General features: G+C 38.4%; 2 protein-coding genes across 3 annotated transcripts; one reads left to right on the forward strand and one right to left on the reverse strand.

Moving 5' to 3' along the window:
- The first annotated feature begins 4,000 nt into the window (after positions 1-4,000).
- LOC126599521 (uncharacterized) lies at positions 4,001-6,967 on the forward strand. Of its 2 annotated transcripts, XM_050265911.1 has the most exons (7): positions 4,001-4,252; positions 4,396-4,550; positions 4,667-4,884; positions 5,226-5,853; positions 5,986-6,498; positions 6,581-6,642; positions 6,695-6,967. In XM_050265911.1, the coding sequence occupies exons 1-7, from the start codon at positions 4,083-4,085 to the stop codon at positions 6,761-6,763; spliced, it is 1,815 nt and encodes a 604-aa protein (XP_050121868.1). In that variant the 5' UTR covers positions 4,001-4,082; the 3' UTR covers positions 6,764-6,967. The 2 variants fall into 2 exon arrangements, with proteins under 2 accessions (XP_050121868.1, XP_050121867.1); XM_050265910.1 differs by having other exon boundaries at positions 4,003-4,252; positions 6,581-6,967.
- A 925-nt stretch (positions 6,968-7,892) lies between these two features.
- LOC126599520 (long chain acyl-CoA synthetase 4-like) lies at positions 7,893-14,770 on the reverse strand. Its single transcript, XM_050265909.1, has 20 exons — positions 14,570-14,770; positions 14,230-14,428; positions 13,526-13,589; positions 13,328-13,417; positions 13,155-13,211; positions 12,742-12,790; positions 12,511-12,587; positions 12,254-12,293; positions 12,066-12,160; positions 11,508-11,675; positions 11,278-11,388; positions 11,108-11,195; positions 10,595-10,661; positions 10,162-10,237; positions 9,943-10,060; positions 9,578-9,823; positions 9,344-9,483; positions 8,911-9,093; positions 8,671-8,790; positions 7,893-8,145 (listed from the first exon to the last, which is right to left on the reverse strand). Exons 2-20 carry the CDS (start codon positions 14,385-14,387, stop codon positions 8,110-8,112), a joined length of 1,983 nt encoding a protein of 660 aa, XP_050121866.1. The 5' UTR covers positions 14,388-14,428; positions 14,570-14,770; the 3' UTR covers positions 7,893-8,109.
- Between the last annotated feature and the right edge of the window lie 8,234 nt (positions 14,771-23,004).

Raw genomic sequence — 23,004 nt, forward strand, 5'->3', positions numbered from 1 at the left:
TAAGAAAAGTGGAAGAAAGTAATATACAAGTTTTTTATTGCTAGAGAAAAGTAGAAAATTAATATATTAAGTATAAGCTCCACGTTTTGTTAAAAAAAAATGTATAAGCTCCACTTAATCAATTGTAATATAGATAACCATATGATGATCATTTTTCTTTTAAATTAAAAACCTTTTTTTTTTGGTTAAAAATTTACACTCATGTAAGGTATAGAAGGATAAAAGATTTTGGGGCCCTCAGAAATTTGGGATCCTGTGTTACTGCACCTTTTGCACACCCCTAACGCCATCAGAAAATACATGCGCCAACGAATTAATAATACCAACAGGATCCTCTCCGGATTCTTTTGCTAAGGATCATGGAGATCCGTAAATCGTATCTATTTATCGTACATTGTGCAATTAATTTTTGTCAGGTATTGCTTGTATTTAATTTTAAATCAAAATATTTAAAATAATTTTTAACTGTACGATGAACGGATATAATTCACGGATCTCTGAAATCCTCTCCAAGAATCCAGATTCTTAATAATATATAGTGCACTGCATGCCACAAGACACTATTCATATATCATACAAAAGAAACCCAGACTGCATACGATAAAATATAAAAAAACGCAAATGACAAATCAACTCGAACGAAAAATTCATCAGGCGGATGACTTGTTGAGCTCAACGACGATCACAGTTATTTTGTCTTTACTCCACCTCCTCTCGCCAAAGCCAACTGCGACAGCAAAGCCGCTGCATTCGTCGCCGCATTCGTTCTCCTCATCCCTTCCGACGACCTCATCTTCTTGTGCGCATCGAGGCACCTTCCCACCACCTGACATGTGCCCTCGTTCGAAACCACATCCCATAGCCCGTCGCTCTCAATCACGAGGAAGTCGCAGCACTCGGTCCTCTCGTTGATCGTCACCTCCGGCTCCGATATCACTTACGGCTTCAGGTAGTGGTAGCCGATCGACCGTGACGTAGAGAGAACTCCGAGGACGCGGCAGCCGTACCAGTTGATCACCTTCCCTCATGCCGCCTCCACTCTCTCGCGCTCGTCGGGTCGGTCCGGATTGTGGTCTCGTGACAAGGGAATCGCCACGCCGCCTCGGGTTGGTCCCTGCTATTTGGGTTTGCCGTTGCTTTCTGTGCATTTTATTGCCAGCCTCATCTGCTGCTTATGGACTGTACTGCCCGCTACTTCTGGATTGCACTGAACTACACACCGCTGCCTCTAGATTGCTGCCTATTTCCTGCCCTGGTCGCTACCAGCTGCTGTAACTGCTGCCTGTGGCTGTTTTCAGCATCTGCGTCCAGCTCTCAGCACTATTTCTGCCCGTTGCGATTGCTGTTGTGACTGTCGTCTCTGTGACTTCTCATTGCCTTGCCGCTAAGACAACAAATTGCCCTGCCGCTTAGCTGCAATGCCGCTGTGACTTCTCACTGCACTGCCCGCTGCTTGTTGTGAATTGTTTGCTAGTTTTTCGCGCATTACATTTTGTCTGCAGTAGTGCACTACTACTGCCCGATGTTGCCGCTGTTTGTTGCACATTGTTTGTTGTTTCACTACACATTGCTTGATGTTTTGTCGTGCACTGCCTCTTGTGCACTGCAGCTGCGACTGCTGCATACTGCGTACTGCCGTCCTACTACGTTCCTGCTGCTACGACTGCCCGCTGTTGTCAGTCGTCCGCTGTCCGTTGCCAGCTGCGACATCCGCTACCCTCTACGACATCCGTTATCCGTTTGTTGCTCGTTACTGCATCGTTGTTCCACATGAGATGGAGTTTTCGATTTGGTGCTCAAATTGGACGTTAGCTTCAATTACCTCGAGACAACCCCGGCAGGGAATGATTGTCCGCTGAAATTGTTTCCTGGGACTCGGTCATCTTCCTGTGGTCTTTGCCCTGACATGAAGAAGAAACATTAATCACCTCTTCCCCCTCACCGTCTCTTCTGGACGTAGACATCGCCCACCTCACCGTATATCCCGCGAGCTTTCTCTTGTTGCCTCAACAACCCACCTCGTCCAGCTCGATTCACCGTGTTGCCAAGGTAAGTCACTGTGTCTGTAGCTAGCTACTAGATATGTTTATGATATATGAATTTGGGAATTAGGGATGTTTATTCCATACTTAGGACCTCCGTATTTAGACCTCGTATAAATACTCGGAAAACTCAAATGTAATTATGTAATAAATGAAAGGGCAAATATGTAATAAGTGAGAAGTCCTTATTCTGTAAAAGGACTCCTCACTCTCCTCATTGGAGGAAGCCAATCCTTAGGCCTGAGATCCCAGAACCTCACCCTTACAATAGGGGACGCCAATTCTTAGGCCCTCTCATCCTCAGAAGCTCTCCCTCACAATCCTCTTAGAAATATAATATCAGTGTGGACGTAACTCAAACCTTGGAGTGAACCACGATACATCTTGTATTATTTACTTTCTTGCAGATTCATGGTCGGATTTACGTTGTTCCAAGACCTCCGGTTTTGTGCATCAACAAGGGATTAGGGATTTGGTTAATTTTAGAGGTAAAATTTGGATGAGTAAACTTTAAGATGAGATTCTCAATTATAGGGGATTTAATAAGTTGCAATTCTCTAAGTAACTTGTTTAAGTGGAATTTGGTGGAGTTGTTAATTGCTTCCTGCATAGGTGTAAGATTCCACATTGCCCAAATGGGTGATCCTTATATGTATGTTCTCATCTCTACCTAGCACGAGGCTTTTTGGGAGCTCACTGGTTTCGAGTTCCATCGGAACTCGGAAGTTAAGCGAGTAGCGCACGAGAGCACTCCCATGATGGGTGACCCACCAGGAAGTTCTCATGTGAGTTCACAGAAACAAAACCATGAGGGCGTGGTCGGGACCCAAAACGGACAATATTGTGCTACGGTGGAGTCGAGCCGGGGATGTGGTGGGGGCCTGGGCCGGGATGTGACAATTTGGTATCAGAGCCTAACCCTGACCGTGGTGTGCTGACGAGGTCATTGGGCCCCTTAAGGGGGGTGGATTGTAAGATCCCACATCGTCCAAGGGAGTGATCCTTATATGTATATTTTCATTCCTAGCTAGCACGAGGCATTTTGAGAGTTCACTGGTTTCGGGTTCCATCGAAACTTGGAAGTTAAGTGAGTAGTGCACGATAGTACTCCCATGATGAGTGACCCACTGGGAAGTTCTCGTATGATTTCCCAGAAATAAAATCGTGAGGGTGTGGTTGGGCTCAAAGCGGACAATATCGTGCTATAGTAGAGTCGAGCTGGGAATGTGATGGGGGCTTGGGCCGGGATGTGACAATAGGCATAGGCGATGTTTATGACATTCTTATCAGAATTTGTGTGCCTCATGGTGTTCGATAAAATGCTAGAAAGAAAATTGGTGTTTCATACAATGCACATCTTCGCATTTGCTTAATTACACATCTAAATCTTAGATGATTTACATTTGACAATTTGACAAAGCGGGTTGGTCTCTTTGGTCAAACATATACTGCAAGTAAAGTATTTCACAGCTCCACAATGGTTCTTTGGTCACAATTGGACTAAGCGGAGGGTGCTTTTCATTTTTTTTAAAACAAATTTTTCGTTTAAAAAAATTGAATCAAACCCAAACCGAATTGAAAGAAACCAAACCAAATAAAAAATAAAAAACAACAGAACTGAATAGTCATTTCGGTTCAGTTTTTGGTTTCGGCAAATCGTTGTTTGCAATGACAAAACTGGTGCCGATCTCGTGCTCATGTTACTTTGCACCTCCGTCAATTAATTAATTTCTTGCAAGTAGTTCTCCACTACAGTGGTTGGGAGGAATGTTGTTTTGGCATCACAACGTGAGTTTGAACCCAAAACTTCTTAATCTAACATATTTATCATTTGACAAAACAAATTTTTTATTTAATTCTTGCTTTTATTTTTGTAAAATATATTTCTTGTTCCCCAAACGAACAGTTTTACACGCAACCGAAAAAGAAGTAAAAAAAGAGTAATAATTGGCCTCCAACTTCTTGACTAAATTATTGAAATACAATTTGCATCTCAGAAACACAACACACAAAAGGGCAAAGAGGGAGAAGAAGAGAGAGATGGCGGTGGAATTGGTGGAGCTCTGCATACAAGCCGCCTCTGAAAGCAGAGACAACGTCGAGAAATGGCGGAGGCAGCGACGGAGTCTCGAGCGCTTGCCTCCTCAGCTCGCCGACTCTCTCCTTCGCCGCCTCATCTTCCGCCGCCTCCTCTTCCCTTCCTTACTCGAGTAAGTTTCCCACCTTCTTTTCTGTTTGTTTCCCGAGAAACCCGTTTCCGAAATCTAACAAAACTGCTGCAAAATTACTTGATTTTAAAGAAATTCGATTTCTTGATGATGTGAATAAAATGGGTTGTGGGGATTTGGTGTAGATTATTCAAAAACACCGTGGAGGAGGTTGATCTGCGAGGGGAGAGCTCCGTTGACGCCGAATGGATTGCATACCTAGGGGCATTTCGGTACTTGCGATCTTTGAACGTTTCTGATTGCCGTAGACTCACTGCCTCTGCTCTTTGGCCTATTACTGGTACAATGCTATTTCTATAAATTTTTCTAAATTTTTTGACCGAAATTAAAAGAAAGATTGAATTTTTATCATGGGTTTTAACAAGTGCGTACAATTTTACTGGGTTTCTTTTTTAGGGATGGAGAGTTTGAGGGAGTTGGACATTTCGAGATGTCCCAAGGTTACTGATGCTGGGATTAGGCATCTTCTATCAATTACAACTTTGGAAAAGTTGTGCATTTCTGAAACAGGTGTGTCGGCGAATGGGGTTATGCTTCTCGCTTCGCTGAGAAACTTGTCTCTCCTGGACTTGGGTGGTTTGCCTGTTACTGATCAAGCACTGAGTTCTCTTCAGGTAATTCGGTTTTTGGATGCTTACGCACATGTTTTTGATCATTGATTGATAGAAGTTCTTGGTATTGACAATTTATGTCTTTTTCTTAAACTGTATGCTTTTCTTAGGTTGTCACTGAAGTAAAGACATGATTCGTTTTAGCTTGATCTTCAAATTTCTGTTGTATATTTCATGTGGTTTGACAGAATTTGGCCCCTGAGATCTTCGCAGCTGAACTTAATGTGTTCACCTTTGATGCACACTGTTATATCTGCTTGTTGCAGTTCATACATGATTCTTTTCTTTCATTCAATGTTTCGCCATTTCACTCTAAACTTCTGCTTTGTAATATTTTTTCTCAGGTACTTACTAAACTGCAGTACCTTGATCTTTGGGGGAGTAAAATATCTGACACAGGTGCTGCTCTTCTTCAAGCATTTCCCAAGATGAGTTTCCTCAATCTGGCTTGGACCAGTGTGACGAAGTTACCAAATTTGTCATCCCTCGAATGTCTAAACATGAGTAATTGTACAATTAATTCTCTACTTCAGGTGTCATTCACCAGCTTCAATTGTACAATTAGAGCTCCTTTGGCTAAGCTTATTGTTTCTGGAGCTACGTTTGGGGACGAGTTTGAAGCCTTCCATGATATTGAAAAAACTTTTTTGACCTTTTTGGATTTATCCAACTCCTCGCTTCAGAAATTCTACTTCTTATCTCATCTAAATGCTCTGGAACACTTGGATCTCAGCTCAAGTACAATAGGGGATGATTGGCTTGAACTAATTGCACGTATTGGAGTAAATTTGAAATATCTAAATCTTAGCCGCACCAGAGTCAGCTCTGCTGGCGTTGGAGTTGTCACTGGACATGTACCCAATCTTGAGTTCTTGTCAGTATCTCATACATCGGTTGATGATGTTGCCGTTTCATATATTAGCATGATGCCATCTGTGAAATTTATTGACTTGAGCAATACGAACATTAAAGGTATGGTATATTAATGCTAGAGCCGCCCTGGTTTTGTCCAGAACTATGCTGGAGAAATCACTGCATACGGTGAAGTGAACAATTTTCAGCTGCAGGAATTTGTGACATAATTATGTGTTTTTCTTTTCTCAGGTGTCATTCACCAGGTTGAACCCGAGTCAGCTCCAGTTCTCTCGCTGTCAGCACTTCAAAGTCTCCGACACTTAGAAAAGTTGAATTTGAAGGATACGAAAGTTACGGATGCAGCTCTTGACCCTTTAAAGAGCTTCCATGAGTTAACCGATTTAACACTGAAAAGTGCATCTCTTACAGACAACTCGCTTTACCACACATCGTCTATACCAAAGCTCACAAATCTTTGCGTTCATGATGGTGTTCTGACCAATTCCGGGCTCAATTCATATAAACCTCCATCGACCCTAAGAATGATGGACCTGAGTGGTTGTTGGCTCTTAACCGAGGATGCGATCTCATCCTTCTGTAAAGCTCATTCTCAGATTGAATTAAGGCATGAACTTGTTCATATCTCTCCGTCAAAGCAGATTGTTTCTAATAGGCCATCTTCTTCACGATCAAATAGAAAGGCTTCACAGGCAAAGCAGAAGCAGAAGCAGGAAAATGTACCAGTGTTGCCAGGTTTTCTAGGTAAAATTTATATATAAACATTTTCTTCTGCAGCAGCGTTTATACAAATCATCTAATTGAATTCCTAAATTTTATGAACCAGATCAACGATTGAAGTATAGTAAAGAGGAGCTACTCGCGCTGCAGTACTCATCATTATCTCTTGTGCCGCCTCCTGATGAGGGCGCTGTATTACCTAACACAGAATCGGGTTAAGCTGGAGCCGTTGGCACGATTGCATCCAGATTTTACAACGCATCGCCCTAGTAGCTGTCTGCCATGGTAATCTTGTGCTTTGTAATCATAGTTGAGATCCTTTTCCTGTTTCTTTTCCAAGGATGTCTACGAGTCGCTGGAGAAAATTGAATTAGTGTCGTTTATGTATGATATTGCTTCGATGTGGATCTGGACATAAAATTGTCTTATAATCGGAAGTGACATGCCGTTTTGTGGTTGTCAAATTTCAATGGAACAGGCAACACCATTGTCATTCCTTTGTTTCTATAGTAGGATTATATGGACAAGTTTTCTTCATGTCTAATTCTCATTTCAGTCCCCTTGATCATCATTTCATCGTAGGTCTTGTGTTGTGTCAGGAAATATTTGTTTCCCCTCATGTACACAGGTGAATACTCTTTACCTATTACTTGAGTTACAGATCACATGCAAGTGTTGGATTGCCCTGGTGACCTTTTCTTTAACTCACTACATTCTAAATTCAAGCACCCCTCAATCTTAGTGTAAGTTAGTGTAGATTATCACTAGTTCTAAAAAAGTGGTGTTTTGGAGAAAGTCAACTAACCCTCAAACCAAAATCCATGAGAAAAGACAACTAATTAAGTTACAAAACTCTTGTAGATGACACTTTACCGTAGTGGCAAAAAGCAATCATGCATATACACTATGGTGCTGGTTTGACTTTCACCGACTCTCCTCCCCCTAACAACTAACTATTTAAACCACATACGCTATTGTTTGCCAAAAGAAAAACAAGTTACAAAACCCTTAACCATTAATGAAAGTTACAAAACCCTTAACTATTAATCAAAGTTACAAATCAATGAGAAAGACGAGTAATTCTCGGCCAAACATCCGTAATAAGCCTAGTCAAAGTTTGTTTAAATTTGACTTCAAATGACACAAAAGTTGTTATAGCTAGCCTTTAATAACGCTACACCAGCAATGCTCGCTGGTTTTGACTAAACCTAAATCTTTAATTACACATATTAATGATATTGAACCATTCGAAGAAGGCTCGAGAAGAGCCCTCCATGCTAGCTTAGGTAACCCTGCATGCGGGTTAGCCTAAACACCTTGGCTAACCTGCATACTGCTTTTCCGTAGTGGGCGGCTAGGTCATCAAAATCCCACACAAAATTGTACATGAAAAAAAATAGCAGAGTGCAACAGCAAAATTGGTCAGGAGAAGACTCAAAGTTTCTGTTTGGCTCATTTGGATGAACATGTATATGCATATTATCAGAAGTACATTCACATTCAGTAAGCATAACTTACCAGATAAGCATATGTACAATCACAAATATAAAAACAGAGAAACTAAAACAGAACTTGTCGAATTGAACGTCTTTAAGGTTTCTGGTTCCGCATGTGTATATCTTTCAGGCATCGGGCTTATTTTGCACTCTTGTACATGTTATCGATCAAATCCTATGCATCAAAAGAATTCTGAGTCAGCACTATCACCGGCACTAACATATAAGAAGTAATCGATCATAAATGAAACTCATACAAATTGATCGGGTGCAACTTTGAACATAAATAATTGCTCATAGAAATCCATGCACTAAAGTCTTAATCAGTGAAAAAAACATTGTTGTGCACTGTTTATTTGCTTGGATGATCCATGCAACGGCAACCATTAAAGCCTATCTCATCCCAACTTCATGTGTCATAAGGGATGGGCAGACACAAACCGTCTATCAACAGAGTCACAGAGCATATGTATTCTTAGGTTCCAATATCAGATACCATGTTTCATGATTTCAAATAACGCTAAGGATGCTTTTTGAACTGTATCGATGCTGTGACAAATATACAAGAGTTTAAAAAATCAAGCGATAATATCAGATTACCATAGTGGTGCAAGGGCACGGCGTTGACATTTCACAAAATGTGCACTGTAAAAACAAGAATTTAGAAATTTCATAGAGAAAGTAACAGGATAAGAGCTACCTTGTAGTGTTTAAGCAACTGGGGTCTCTTTTTCTTGTATGTTGGAGTGATAAGGTCACGCTCCATGTCAAATGGTTCTGGGTCAAGGTGAACACCTTTTATAACCTCAAAACCTTTCAACTGCCAAAAAAACAACACGAGCATCACAAAGAGTTTCACAAAATTCTTCAAAAGCCAAAATTAATTCTGTGACCACCAATGGCTACAAATTTAAGGTACTCCAATTAAGAAAGGCGAAACCTTTTTCTCTTTAGCAATCTTGTTGAGCTCTCCAAGTATGTGTTCTTTCACCTTTGCATTTCCACAAAGAGAATTGAAGTCACCAGATATACCATTTTGTTGAGCCCAACTTTCAATTGCTTGCTTGTTGGGATTAACTACCGCAACCAGGAAGGACTCAAAGCTGTTCCCATAAACCCATATCTAAAATTGGCAGAAAAAAAAATTACTAACCATCAGACTAGTACAAATTCATATCAAGCAGTAGAAACAAATCCCACTATAGTTAAAGCAGAATATTGCATTGAATGCACGTATTACTTAAATACACAAGTCACTATATCTAGATGAGCATTTTCTACTAAAAAGTTGCATGAAAACATACCAGCAGAAAGAAAATAGCAGACGGAATAGCATAATTTTGAAATGCAATTATGAAAGCAGAAAGGCATACCGCGTCAATATCAGAAACAAGTCCATAAATATTCTCCAAGTTTTCAACTGCAACATACTCTCCTTGCGAAAGCTTGAAAATATTCTTCTTTCGGTCAATGATTTTCAAGCTTCCATCTGGTTGCCACTCACCAACATCCCCTGATACAAAGATAATTATGGGCAAAAGTTAATGTCTGGAGTGTGTGATATGTGAGCCATAATAGACAAACGAAATACACCAGCATGAACAAACCTGTATGGAACCAGCCATCTATCAGGACCTCTTTGGTGAGGTCCTCGCGTTTGTAGTACCCTGAAAACAAAGTGTTACCCCTTACACATACTTCTCCACGCGGTGTGTCTGAAAGAGCATCGTATCCCATTTCGGGGACTGATTCTAGGCACACATCCACATTCGGAACTGGAGGTCCCACAGTGCCAAGCATTGAAAGTTCATTTGGCAGTGATACAAATGTCCCCGCACAAGTCTCTGTCAGACCTACAGTAGCATATATACAGAATACGTTATCAATGTACCGAGATGAACCAATAAAGTTGATGATAAAATGAAAACTAGCTTATATTATCCCTTGAGTATAGCTCCCGAAGATAGCTTACCATATCCTTGTAAAACATGAGCGCACGCCACCACTCGTAAGAAAGCTTCTACATGAGTAGAAAGAGGAGCAGCTCCAGACAGTATAAGCCGCACCCTACCACCCAATCCTTGCTTTACCTGAAGTTGTCGGAACATAAATTAGGCTCAATCTAGGAAGGATAATAGGGTTACAATTGTTGTTCATAGAATATAGAGCATGTTCAAGTAGAAGGAAACACCTTACTAAACACAACTTTGTCAGCAATGGGAGACGCCTGTGCATGCCCATGGCCCTTTTGCATGTTATGATACTTGCTGCAGCACCAGATGAAACATCAGGCTCAAATAACAACCATCCTATTATCTACTTCCACTAAGAACACAAATATCTATATCTACTTCAAGCCTTAATATCAAGTAGGTCTAAATTCACCAAATTTGCAGTGAATCCACACAGGTGTACATGCACATCAAACAAATGGACAGGTTATTTCAGGAAAAAAAAAACAGCAATCCACATGCAGATACAATGTATCTTGTTTAGGAAGTAAGAAGAAGGGTACAACAAATAGGATAAAGCACAAGTTCAAGCTTCTTTTCAGAATAGGCATGTAGAAAAATTTGATAAGATACGGTGTTTTACTAATCATCAACGCAAAGAATGGCACTTACTATGAATATGCAAGATTGAACATGGTCTTTTTCACAAAGCCGCCTGACGAAATCCTGTGTGTCAAGCCTGGAATGTGCATAGAAATTATATAGCATTTCAGTTGAAGTTATTACACAATTTTTATATAATTGCATCAACGAGTAAGAAGCCTCAGTTCCATGGCTAAAATCATGCACCGACAAGCTGATTGCTCCACTGAGATGAATGGTTTCTTTCATTACTTTCCACTTGAGCGAAAGATCCAGAAAATCAAATTCATTGGCAAATTAATCCAGGAGGTAAATGTACTTGTATTACCACTATTCCCAAAAGCTTATGATGTTAGGATTGGTCTAATGATTACTTTAATAACAACAGACCCCTCACATGTGAGCCTCTCCCCACCATTGGAGCCCAACATGTTACATTTCAACCTAAGGTCCCTTGTTCGGGTACCATGTTAGTTCATCACTGTTCCCAAAAGCTTAAGATGTTGGAATGTGAGCCAACAAGTACTTATGGTTGAACAGTACCTGCATAGATTCTGTCTAATACACGAGGAACAGCACAGAAGATAGTCGGTTTTAGCTCCCCAATGTCTGCAGTTAACAATTTGACATCCTGAAGAATGAGAAATAACATATAAGTCAATATCACACTTAAATTTTTTTATTAGAAACGAACAATAAGTAATTGTACTCACCCCATGCCAGAACCCTATTTGGGCGCCAGTCCAGATAAATAACTCCTCAATCACCCGATCGAAGGTATGTGCAAGAGGAAGAAATGAAAGATATACATCCTTCTCACTCAACTTTAAAAATGAAAAAGAAAACAAAAAATATAATGCAAAAGTCAGTATTCTAAAACACAAGTAACCAGTTCTTGTTCTCACAAAATGAGGTATGTCGTTTGAAATGAAGAGGAACTCACCTGTTCATTTACACTCTCTAGCAAACGTTTCACCCCAACCAGAAGAGTAATGATGCTTTCATTGGATATCAATACTCCCTTGGGGTCACCAGTTGTTCCACTAGTATACATTATAGTACAGATATCACTTTTCTTTTTTACTGGAAGGTCAAAATCTTTATTCTCTCCCTGCAGGAGCATATTTAAAACTTAAACCAGAAAAATGTACAGTATTGATAATTTGGAAATAAATAATTAACCAAACTGTGCATGAAATATGACAGCCGGAATCCCTTCCCTGAACACATTACACATTTCCTCTAAATTATCACACAGTAATTATCTTTCAAATAACTGATTAGCAGTTCGGTAATTACACACAGATAGAGAAGAATCATTTCAACTTTTAAACAGTGTTCAACACAAGGGGAGTACTTCCGTAAGAAATTTCCTAACTATTTTCCTCATAATAGTTATGTAGAGGCATTTGTCCTTCTTTTGTTTTCAGAAAATTTTCTTTGGGTCACAAATATAATTTATTACATGAGAAGAGATTGGGAGAACAAAAATAGAACCCACCAGTTGCAGAAATTCACTCCATGAATATAATGCCACTCCATACTGCTCAAGTGTTTCCTTTTGTTCAGGTGTAACATTGCCAAAGCTCACAAGTGCTGCATTTAAAATAAAGATAAAGAAGTTAATTTAATAGCAACAGATACATACACAAAGAATCTCGGAAAAAATATGAGAAATATGCGACTTACTCTTCAGATATTTTGCTGCACCAGGAAATGTTTTCAACAGCTGAAAGGGCAGTAAAAGAAGAGAACATGAATGAGCACTAGCAGCTTTAAAATGTCATAACTCTCAAATTGTCACCCACTAGCATGTTTACGTAGTTACTGTCAATATTCAACCTATATTTTCAGTATAATCTGACAAAAGTATCCTCTGCTCTGATGTACCTGTACCACATTAAAGCTTTACTAAGCAATAAAATTGTAGATATAGAATCATGTACCTCGGGTATCTTCTTTTCTTCAGAAAAAGCAATTGAAACTTCAGCATGGCATATGATAAATTCCACAGCACCAGCACCTAAACCATATATCAGAGATTAGGGGAAAAAAATATTAAAAAAACTATTGGAAAATCACGAAATGCGAGTTAAGGTACACCTCAACTATATCAACCAAGCCCTTCAACCCAACTGACTGGGGCGGGCTACATGATAAAGAAGAGATATGCCTACCTAGGGAGTCATATAAAGGCACGCAATAGAGTCCATGAGCATTGCAAGCCTGCAGAAATGTTTTATTATTAACTAGAGTTTCCCAGAGAAAAGGAGACTTATGTAAATATAACCAAATATGAATGAACTACGTTTCATACAGCTTGCAAGCCCAAGTAGAGATACCAGACATAAGAAAAATTTCTCGATGTAAACTCCTCACTTCAGAATTCAAGGATACCACAATGGACAGGAAAAGACTTCTTTTCTTGTTTCTTTAATGGACCATATCAGTACAGAATGGTAAGTAACAAAACAAAATACGCTTGAAAACCCTACCATCTTTATCAAGTAAGCATTTTTCCATACAGGTAAGAGGAAAAACAAATGGAAGAAGTTACAGAAGAAAATGAAAATAGAAAAAGACAGCATACTTCCATGCTCATAATCCATTCTGGGCAGTTGACACCATATATACCACACTTGTCTCCCTGCAATCACAAGTAAATACGCTGATTCATAATATGCACGTAAATTGCACGGGAGAAGAGTTCGCGGAGCAGTGAACGAAAAATAAATTAGCGAATGAGAACAGACAATGACATACTTCGCCCACACCACAACTGCGAATGGCATTTCCAACTTTGACTACCACATCATACACTTCCTTATATGTTAGCCACACATATTTACCAGCCTGCAAAGAACCAAAACTTTACATATTAGCAACAAATCAAAATAATTAGGTAGAAAGAACGCTATCACCGCAGATAGACACAGATGATGTACAACTACGATATTATACCTTCCCATTCACAATCTCCCGACGACCGAGCATTGGATTTCCGGGATTTTTCTCCACTGACATGCTGCAACACAAGCAAGACCATTTACAAACAAGAAAAATTCATACATAAAAGTCATTGATTTTGTGGACAGATCAAATTGTTATGCTGTTCCATAGCAAAACTGAACAAACTGATTTTTCAGTCAAGCTACCCGATTTACATCAAACCTCTTCAGCAATACTTTTGCATTTCGTTATCGAAAACCAAAACAATTTTCACCGTGAAATTTTTTACTGCATCACTTTTGCATGGTCAAAAACTGAACTTATTGCATTCAAATTGTGAAAGCTGCCACTTTTTTTAAGCCAAGGCCACAAACTTCACAACTGAAAATACAAATTACAAAATGTGACTAAAATTCTCAGAAAAAAAACGCTGAACAATCCGTACCACGCTCGATCACTGAAAAAAATAAAAAAAATAAAAAAATCATGTAGAAACAAAATCCTTACGAAAAATCAAATTCCAAATCGCCCAATTTCAGAGTTCGATATATACTAAGCATTCAGCTCAACTGATTTTTTTAACTTTAATTTAAAAAAAAAATTGCATCAAACAACAAACTGCCAAGCAAAGAATATAACTTCTGTTAATTTTCTTTCTTTTCTTGCGCTTTCTCGGCAACCAAACAGAACTATTAGATTAAAAACAAAAATAGTACCGGAAAACATCCCAGCAACTGTCCATTCCGGGAATCGCAGGCGGAAAGCCATTCTTAGCGAAGAGGCTCCGGTACACAGGTCCCTGCGACGGCCTCCCGTCCTCGGCCTCCTTGGCCTTCTCCACTTCAACCAGGTACTTGTACTTGGTCGCCGCCATTTCTCAAATCTCAACCGGATCGCACGGAGCTTCCTCTCTCTCTGCGAATATGAGAAAATCGAGAGAATGTAGAAAATGGAAGGGAAGTTAGTAATATTTATATGGGAAAAATAATATTCAATGAATTTAGGTGGCAGTGGGTGGGTAGTTCAGTAAATTCGGTCACGGTTTTCAGAGGCTACCGCTCGCAGGCTCGCAGCCGGTGTTTTGACTTGCAGACGAAGACGAGTTCACTGAGTCACTGAGTCAGAACGAAGAGTCGCAGGGAGGACCACATAAGGCGGAGGCTTTGGGATTTTCGCTTTGATTTTTTTGAGGTGGTGGTTTGCGGCTGAGTCTTTGTGCGCCGTGTGCGTGCAGAGTTGAATCAATTGATTGCGTGTTATACCACTTGTAAAATGACTGCTGTCATCTAAAGCTCTGGTTTTGGGGGGATTTTGATCTTGATTTGTTTTAGGCTGTCCGATCATTCTGTCTTCAATAGAAAATCAAAATAAATGTACAATAAACCAGTTAGTATTATAGTCTAACGATATTCCTCTCCCTCAAGAGAAGGATTTTAAGTTCGATTTTTGTCAAAAACTAATTTTAACCAGATTATTAGTAACCCATTATGAGTCTTAGCGTACTCTCTCACCCTTAATGTAAAAAATATCATTTATTAAAATAAATAAATAAATGTACAAAAACAACGGCTTAAGTAAAGGGGTGTGTTATCTACACACCTTTTTTACTTCTCACGTCGGACCAAAAGAATTGAAAAAGATAAAATGACAAAAATTGCTAAAAAATGTGTGAGAAATAAAAAAGGGCTTATTATATTAACACCTTACAAATTGTTGAATAAACCCCACATACTTAATACACCCCACATTTGCTTTTTCATTTAAAAATTATCTTAATACATCTCATCTACTTTCCCATAATACCCACACACCCCATATTCTCAATATACATCTTATATTTTGTACATACACCCCACATTTTCTATACACCCCACATTTATCAAATCTTATAAGACTTTTTTTATTAGCAACTGCAAGATTAATGCGATTAATTACTAATCTATGATCTTTCATATTCGATTCATTGCCATATGACTAAAGGTAATTAGCATATCACCAATTAGGGTTTTAGAATGCATGCAATGCGAGTTTAAATTGATGATACATATTCATCGTCACCAACTTAAATGTGATTGTGATTTATGTGAGGGGTTCTAAGCTTGGTGGTCAAGTAAGCTTGTATAAAGTAAGGAATGGCTTGGGGAAGGAGCTCAAATATTTTTCAAGGTTGCTTTGCATGCCTGCTAGATACCATTCTAATTGTTTCTTTCCAACAGCTCCGTTGAACATAAGGAGCCTTCTCTCGAGGCCCTCCAGGCCAGACGGACTGTTCTTATCTGAATTTGGAATTTTCTCTTGAAGGAATTTCAAAGCCTCGATTGTACATGGATGATCTTGAGGCCAGCCAATAGCACTGATATTATAGCCATCCAAAACAACAAATCTGAATTCTGGGGCCGGTGAAAAGTCATCGTAGGCACGACCATCGACAATTGGAATGTTCAATATCGAGAGTAATTTGTTGCGGGGAAGATTGTACAGGCAATGATTACCAATCATATGATAAACAGGGTACATAGCATCTGTTCCAGTGAGCTTGTTTACGAGTATGATCCCAGATGAATATATAGGTTTAAATAATGCAGCAAATGCAAGATTAAATAATTATCGATGTCATCGAAATTATTAAAACAATAAAAAATATGAAGTCTTTCCTCATGTGAAACTTCCAAAACATCGATTTCGTGTTCCATTAGTCAAAACCAATTTTTGACTAGGGTTTTGTTCAACAATGGAGGGTGGGAGGGTTTTGATAGTTGAAAAGATAAATAATACGCTAAAAGTGATTTTGGGTGTATTTAGAATTTTTTTTAACCTAAAATAAGGTCAAAATTGTGATTGCATAGTGGGGTAAATAAGTTATTTAATATTAAATTTTAATGTGGGATGCATTACATTGTGTGGGGTGCTAATATAAAAAGCCTACAAAAAGTGTGTAGATAACACTCCTCTAAGTAAAGCTTGATATTCGGTATTTCCTTTGGTTTTACTCCTTTAATGAAATATCATTTACCTCCAAAAGAAAAAAGAAGCAAAGCTTGATATTCTTAATTTTATAGTAATTAAATTAAAAATAAAAATAAGTAAAGCTTGATATTCTTAATTTTATGGTAAGTAAATTAAAAAAAGAAATAAAGAAACAAAGCTTGATATTGTATTTAATTTAGATTTCTGAAAGTCACAGGTATCCAATTAGGATTTCAACGGAGTTTATAAAAATTTACAGAATTAGTAAAAACTTCCAGGAACTGAATTTGAGTCTATAGTCTGCCCATTTCTTCATCTTTCCAATTATTCAACAACAACTGAATTTGAGTCTTCCAACTTAACTCATCCCTCCAATCATTTAACTCCTATAACACAAAAGCCATGGTTAAGATTTAACACTTACAGATGCCTTTAACGGTCAAAATTAACTCCAAAATCCGTGGGTTTATATATATATATCTACACCCCATTCTTAGGGAAAGAAGATGAACGATAGAAGCCTTTTTGTCGTGAGAAAAAATAGGGTTTGTGGGGCGAATAGAAATATTATCTTACAAGTTTTTAGTAATATGTCTTCTTTTGTCAAACACAATTAAAAATTAAAAAAAAAAAGAAGAAAAAGGTAAGCTTAAATAATGGAGTGAACTTAGATGGTGGTGGTGTTTAAACAAAAACACTCAAAAGAAAAACTATTTTGACAACATTTTTTTATAACAAAAATATTCCACTCCATAGTTTAGATGAGTGTAATGTGTATATATAAGAATTAGACAACTTGAGTTTGATTCGTATTGTCGCTTGTGAGTTTGATATGAGTGAGTTTGATATATTAATTGTGAGACTCATGTACTTTTTTTTTTCTTTATCTTATGATTGGTTACTTCTTTTTCTCTTTGTCATTAATTATATATGTATTACACTCATGATTTTAATATATTGAACTCAAAAAGAAGAATTATACACTCAAACTTTTTGGCCAATTGTTGAAGGCCTAAAGGGAGGGAACTGAGTGTATATATAGAAGTACAGTTCTAGCCAGTTGATGTTATGCTCGTACATGTATTTTGAACACATTGTGATTATATAAGCTAAGCAGATGAGGAAATGCAACAAAGAACCTAACCGTCCTCTTTAATTGACTTCATCAGGAGCATCTGTAAAGGAGTTAGCAAAATTTTTCTTTAAAAGTGCTATTTGAAACACATTTGGCACATTTCCTTCATTGAAACTTTGTGTCTTTTAACTTTTGATTGAAGTCCTTTAACTTCTTTCCAAATCAGCATTTTATATAATTTTTAAAATATAACGTAGCCCACACATCATTTGTGTTTGAATAAAAACACTAAAAAGAAAAAAAAAGAAAAAAAGGGAAGGAAGTTAGGAGAGAAAATAGGAAGTGAAGGGTTATGCTTTGGTGACAACTGGGTGAAGACTGGGAAAAGAACAACAAATTTTGGTTTGTGCGAAATTACATTTCTCATAATTTTATTTTCTAATCCTAAAATAAACCAATTTACAACAAATAAATAAAGTAATCACAAAATAATGTTACGGAGACCAAATATCTAAACCAACATTTGTAACCAAATGATGCAGATGTTGATTATTGGACTAGTAGTTAAGTTTTGATTAACATGTTTATTTATGTTGGTGACACATCATTTAGTTTATAAATTTGATTTACAAATTTAGTTTTTGTAACATTACATTTGTTCTATTCATATTTATATTATATATGCCAATGAATTAGTTTTGGGCACATTCCAATATAGAAGAGTTTGCCCCATCCATAAGTAAATACTTTGTAGTAGCCTTATTAGAACGTACATCTTTCTTAGTATATTTATATAATAGGTAGGAGCATAAACTGAAACATTCTGAAGCTACAAAGATAGTTATTAAATCGTTAGCACCGCACAATAACATTCCTCCTAGAGTAGCGATAACAGAAACTCTGTTATGTAACGATAAAGAAAAACAAACGTATCATCTAAATGTTATGTTTCCAATAAACAATATATATTATTGGGATGGGAAGACGTCAAATGTAATCCAAATACAATCTCAAGGAAATTAAATTAGAGTGGAAGAGGATCCTTATAAACAGGCTAATTAAAATAAGGTATGTGATCGATAATGCGATTAGTATTGACCAAGTAAGATTCATATATTATAGGTTTTTTTTGTTGTTATAACTAAAATGGTCCTTGAAATTGTCATAACTCCTCACTTTGTTCTCTGAGATTGAGATTTAAAATCGATAGGTTATTTGAGTTTGTTTAGCGTCAATCATTTTGGTCATTCTGTGAAAAATCTCTTTTAAATAAAATAAAATGACAAAAATACCTTGAATTTTGTCAAATATTTTGGCTCATTGTTCATTAAATTGAAGGTATTTTTGTCATTTTGGTCTTTATTTAACAGAATTTTTTCACGAAATGACCAAAATGATTGACGATAGATAAACTATTGATTTTCAATTTTAGAGACTAAAAAAAAGACTTATACCAATCTCAGAGATCATTTTAGTTAAAATGGTTATATTATAAGCAAAGTTATTGTGCAAGAGCACTTTTATAAGTTTAAGAAGACTTACAACTGGTTTTCTTGCTATATTTGAAAATTTGAAGCTTATCATGATAGGCTAAAGTTGAAATGGACAAAAGTGAACATCCACCTTGAATTATAACTCATTACCGAAAATCAAGAATCAGATCAATTAGAAGACTAATTATTCTCATTCTCGTTATTTTTCTTTTTCCAGATCCATAAATTTTAGTTTGGCTGCCAAGTAACATGCTGCACGAGGCATAACCAAATCTCAAGAACCTTCAAAGTATATTTCTCTTGCCTGTTCTAGAACCATTAAAATGAGTTCAACAAAATCATATTCCAAGTCGTTTATTTTATCTTTCTTGGGTCTAAAGGAAACAAAGACAAGTCCTAGTCTATACATGAAGGCAAACCAACCATAATGCAAGTGTGCTAGGAGGCACGGCTTTCCTGCCCACAAGTCGCAGCCCTTTAATTTGGTTTGTTGATCCATTCATACGAGGAACTTTCTCTGAAATTTCTGTTGACATTATGTGGAGTTAGAAGTTACTTATAAACTGCTAGTGATTTTAATGCTCTTCTTTTAATTTTTTGCCCTCAAGTGAGCAAAGAAAAGACATTATAAAATATTCAATTTAGAGTAAAAATAATTGAACGTTGCTCGCTCCTCCTTATGCGATCCCAGAACCACCAAAATGGTTAGGTTTTTCATTTAATTGCATCATCAATCGGCATCCTTTGTAGCTTCCCTCTACCATCTAATTTTTCGTCATGTGGTCCTCTTCTATTTTTTAATAGGTTTAACAAATGATTCATAATATTTTGGAAAACCATATATGAGATGGTAACTTCGTCACTGCTTCTCATTCCCACTTCGCAATTTTGTACGATAATCAAAACTATTTTTTTTCGAGATCAGCTTTCAAATATCATGTATGCGCAAAATAAATCAAATTAAAAACTGTCTAGCCATTTGATTAACATTGATACGATAATTCAGTGTTTAAAAACGGGTTGATGACTAAAATATTTTCGATTTATTGATTGGGAGGTGCAAAAGGTACAGGCTACTCCATACTGTACTAAATTAAAGGAGAGGGTTAATTAAACTCGAAACAAGTGGTTAGCATTGTCTTTCTTTGTGGCAATCTTCTGTTGGCCCAATTAATGAATTATCCCTTATTTTTTCATTTTTTGTTTCACAAAAAAAAAAAGAAAAAGAAAAGAGGTGATGTCATTGACTAAATGTAATCGTCTACGGAGGCATATCCTTATATTCTTCATACAGATGATCTGTTATGGGCAATGCATTATGCATGTAGGTAAACCACTTAGGCTAGATCTCTTTTTATTTTACATTTTCTTTCAACCCAGAGTCCCACACCCAAAAACCAAACCCTCATAATCGGGAATATAACAACTAACTCTGGTGTAGAAGAGTAATTTTTTTTTTTTTTTTGGAGAACAAGGAACAGCATTCCACGGGCACAGAGGCCAAAGAAAAAACAGGAAAGCCTAAGAAAGGCAAACCGCAAAGCTTGAAAAAGCAAAGAAGGCAGTGAAAGGAAGATCAGAGAACGTGACGCTACAACCGAGTGGAAGCGTCGCCCCCTAGCACTGCCTTCCACGCCTAGTAAGGACAAGGAAGACCATCATTGTTCAAAACAAAAACTAACGAAGATGGAGGTCTATCAACCCAAACAACATCACACATCTCCGTACAATCCCGCGACGTAAGAACATCCGCCGCCATATTAGCTATTCTTGGAACCCAAGACCAGCGACAGTTCTGAAAGGTTTCCCCTAGCTTTCTCACCCTAGTTAAAATAGGAAAAGCCTCCCAACTGCCATCCTCAAGAGAATCAGAAAGGCAAGAGACTCCCTCGAGAGAATCAGATTCAACAATAACCTATGACAAACCCAATGAAGCACCCAACTCGCACCCGCGAAGCAACGCCAAAGCTTTAGCAGCAGCAGAATTGGAAGCCTTGATCGAGTAACGCGCTGCAGCAATAAACTGCCCCTTAGCTCCTCTCAAAACTACACCCACGAAACCTGACAAGGACATCTTAAACCAACTAGCGTCGACATTGATTTTTATAAAAGGGGAAACCGGGGAAGTCCAACAAGGCACCTGATTTGTAACCTAGCCGACATTATCCCTCGACCCACTGACCTCCAGTTTCCTAACAGCAGCCAAGAAGGATCCCACCTCAGTAGAAATAGCCAAAACAACCCTAGTGGGATTGATTCTCACATGATTAAAAACAAAATCACACCGAGCTTTCCAAATGAACCAATAGGTAAAAGCCACGATCGTGCGAACCCTCATCCAATCAACAGAGGCTCCAAAATTTGAGGAAAAAATAGCCTGCAACCAAAGAAGCCAGGAACTAATAGCAGAACTATCAACTTTATAACTCAGAACCCCACCGAACCAAACATGTTTGACCCACGGACATAGGAGGAAAATATGTTCAGTGGTTTCATCTTCACATTGACAAATAGGGCAGATTGGGGAAGTGGAAGCTCGACGTTTAAAAAGATTAACGTTGGTGGCAAGGGCATTATGAAGATAACTCCATAAAAAGTGGCGGATCTTAGGAGGCACCTCAATCTTCCAAATACACTTCCATAGCTCTTCTGAAACAGAGCGAGCATGAGGAAGGCGAATATCTTTCAAACTTATGGATCGCGATTGAATCCACCTATACCCAGATTTAACTGAGTACTTTCCATTCTTAGTAGCTGCCCAAATCAATCGATCTTTCCTACTCGTATCACCAATTGGCGTTTCTCTAATTGCCTCATGATCAGCGTCCGACAAAAAAGGATGCAGGAAATTAAGATCCCATTCTCGAGAGAAAGGACATATAAGGTTGCAAACCCGAAGATTTCTAGTCACCGCCACTTCACCTAGCGGAATTGGATGCCCCAAGGAAAATGAAGGTAACCAACGATCCACCCAAACTCTCACATCTTCACCTCTCATGATTTGCCAGTGAGTTCCTTTAAGAATCAAGTCTCTTCCTGTGAGCAAGCTACTCCATGCCCAAGAAGCTCTACCCCCTTTTGATGCCTCTAAGAAAGAACAATGCGGGAAGTAGCGGGCCTTTAGAACTCTAGCCCAAAGAGAGTTCAGATCACAAATTAAACGCCAACATTGCTTTGCTAAAAGCGCATCATTGAACTCCTTAAAGTTCTGAAAGCCCATTCCTCCTATATTCTTAGGAAGACCCAAGACCTCCTTAGACACCCATTGAATTTTCCCTCCTCTTCCAGTGTTCCCCCACCAAAATCCAGCCACCAATGCATCCAATTCGTCACAAACCACTGTCGGAAATTTAAAAATGTTCATGGGGTACGCGGCAATAGCCTGGGCAACCGCTTTGATTAAGACTTCCTTGCCCGCCTTTGATAGAGAATTTTGTTTCCATCCTTGCAATTTCCCCGCAATCCTGCCCTTCACATAAGCAAGACCCCATTTTTTTGAGCGTCCCTATAATGCCGGAATGCCCAAATACGTGCCCGGGTTGTCAACCACTGGCATTCCTAGAATCTGACCCAATTCCTGAGATACTTCTATCGGAGTATTGGCCCCAAAGTACACACTGGATTTTTGCATATTCACCTCCTGACCCGAAGCATCGCAGTAAGTCCGAAGCAGCTTGACAAGATACCTACAGTTTTTCACATCAGCCCGCATAAAAACTAAGGTATCATCGGCAAAGAAAATGTGGGAAAGAATCGGCCACATGACACCCATTCGCACACCATCTATCATTTAGTTCTCCACAGCCACTTGGATCATTCTCGGAAGAACCTCTCCAACCATAAGAAATAAATACGGAAAGACGGGGTCTCCTTGCCGAAGGCCCCTTGACGGAGCAAACTTTTTACCAGGTTGCCCGTTAAGGATGACAACAAAATTGACAGAAGACACACACCCC

Source organism: Malus sylvestris, chromosome 14 (genome assembly GCF_916048215.2).
Source record: "Malus sylvestris chromosome 14, drMalSylv7.2, whole genome shotgun sequence".
Lineage (NCBI taxonomy): Eukaryota > Viridiplantae > Streptophyta > Magnoliopsida > Rosales > Rosaceae > Malus > Malus sylvestris.

What these genes read in the sequence shown, in the direction of transcription:
- LOC126599521 (XM_050265911.1), top strand. Translation starts at nt 4,083, where the DNA reads ATGGCGGTGGAATTGGTGGAGCTCTGCATACAAGCCGCCTCTGAAAGC. An exon ending in TGCTCTTTGGCCTATTACTG is followed by an intron (nt 4,551 to 4,666) that starts GTACAATGCTAT and finishes TTTCTTTTTTAG; the next exon opens with GGATGGAGAGTTTGAGGGAG. An exon ending in AGTGTTGCCAGGTTTTCTAG is followed by an intron (nt 6,499 to 6,580) that starts GTAAAATTTATA and finishes TTTATGAACCAG; the next exon opens with ATCAACGATTGAAGTATAGT.
- LOC126599520 (XM_050265909.1), bottom strand. Translation starts at nt 14,387, where the DNA reads ATGGCGGCGACCAAGTACAAGTACCTGGTTGAAGTGGAGAAGGCCAAG. An exon ending in AGTTGCTGGGATGTTTTCCG is followed by an intron (nt 13,590 to 14,229) that starts GTACTATTTTTG and finishes CTTGTGTTGCAG; the next exon opens with CATGTCAGTGGAGAAAAATC. An exon ending in ATTAGACAGAATCTATGCAG is followed by an intron (nt 10,662 to 11,107) that starts GTACTGTTCAAC and finishes TGCACATTCCAG; the next exon opens with GCTTGACACACAGGATTTCG.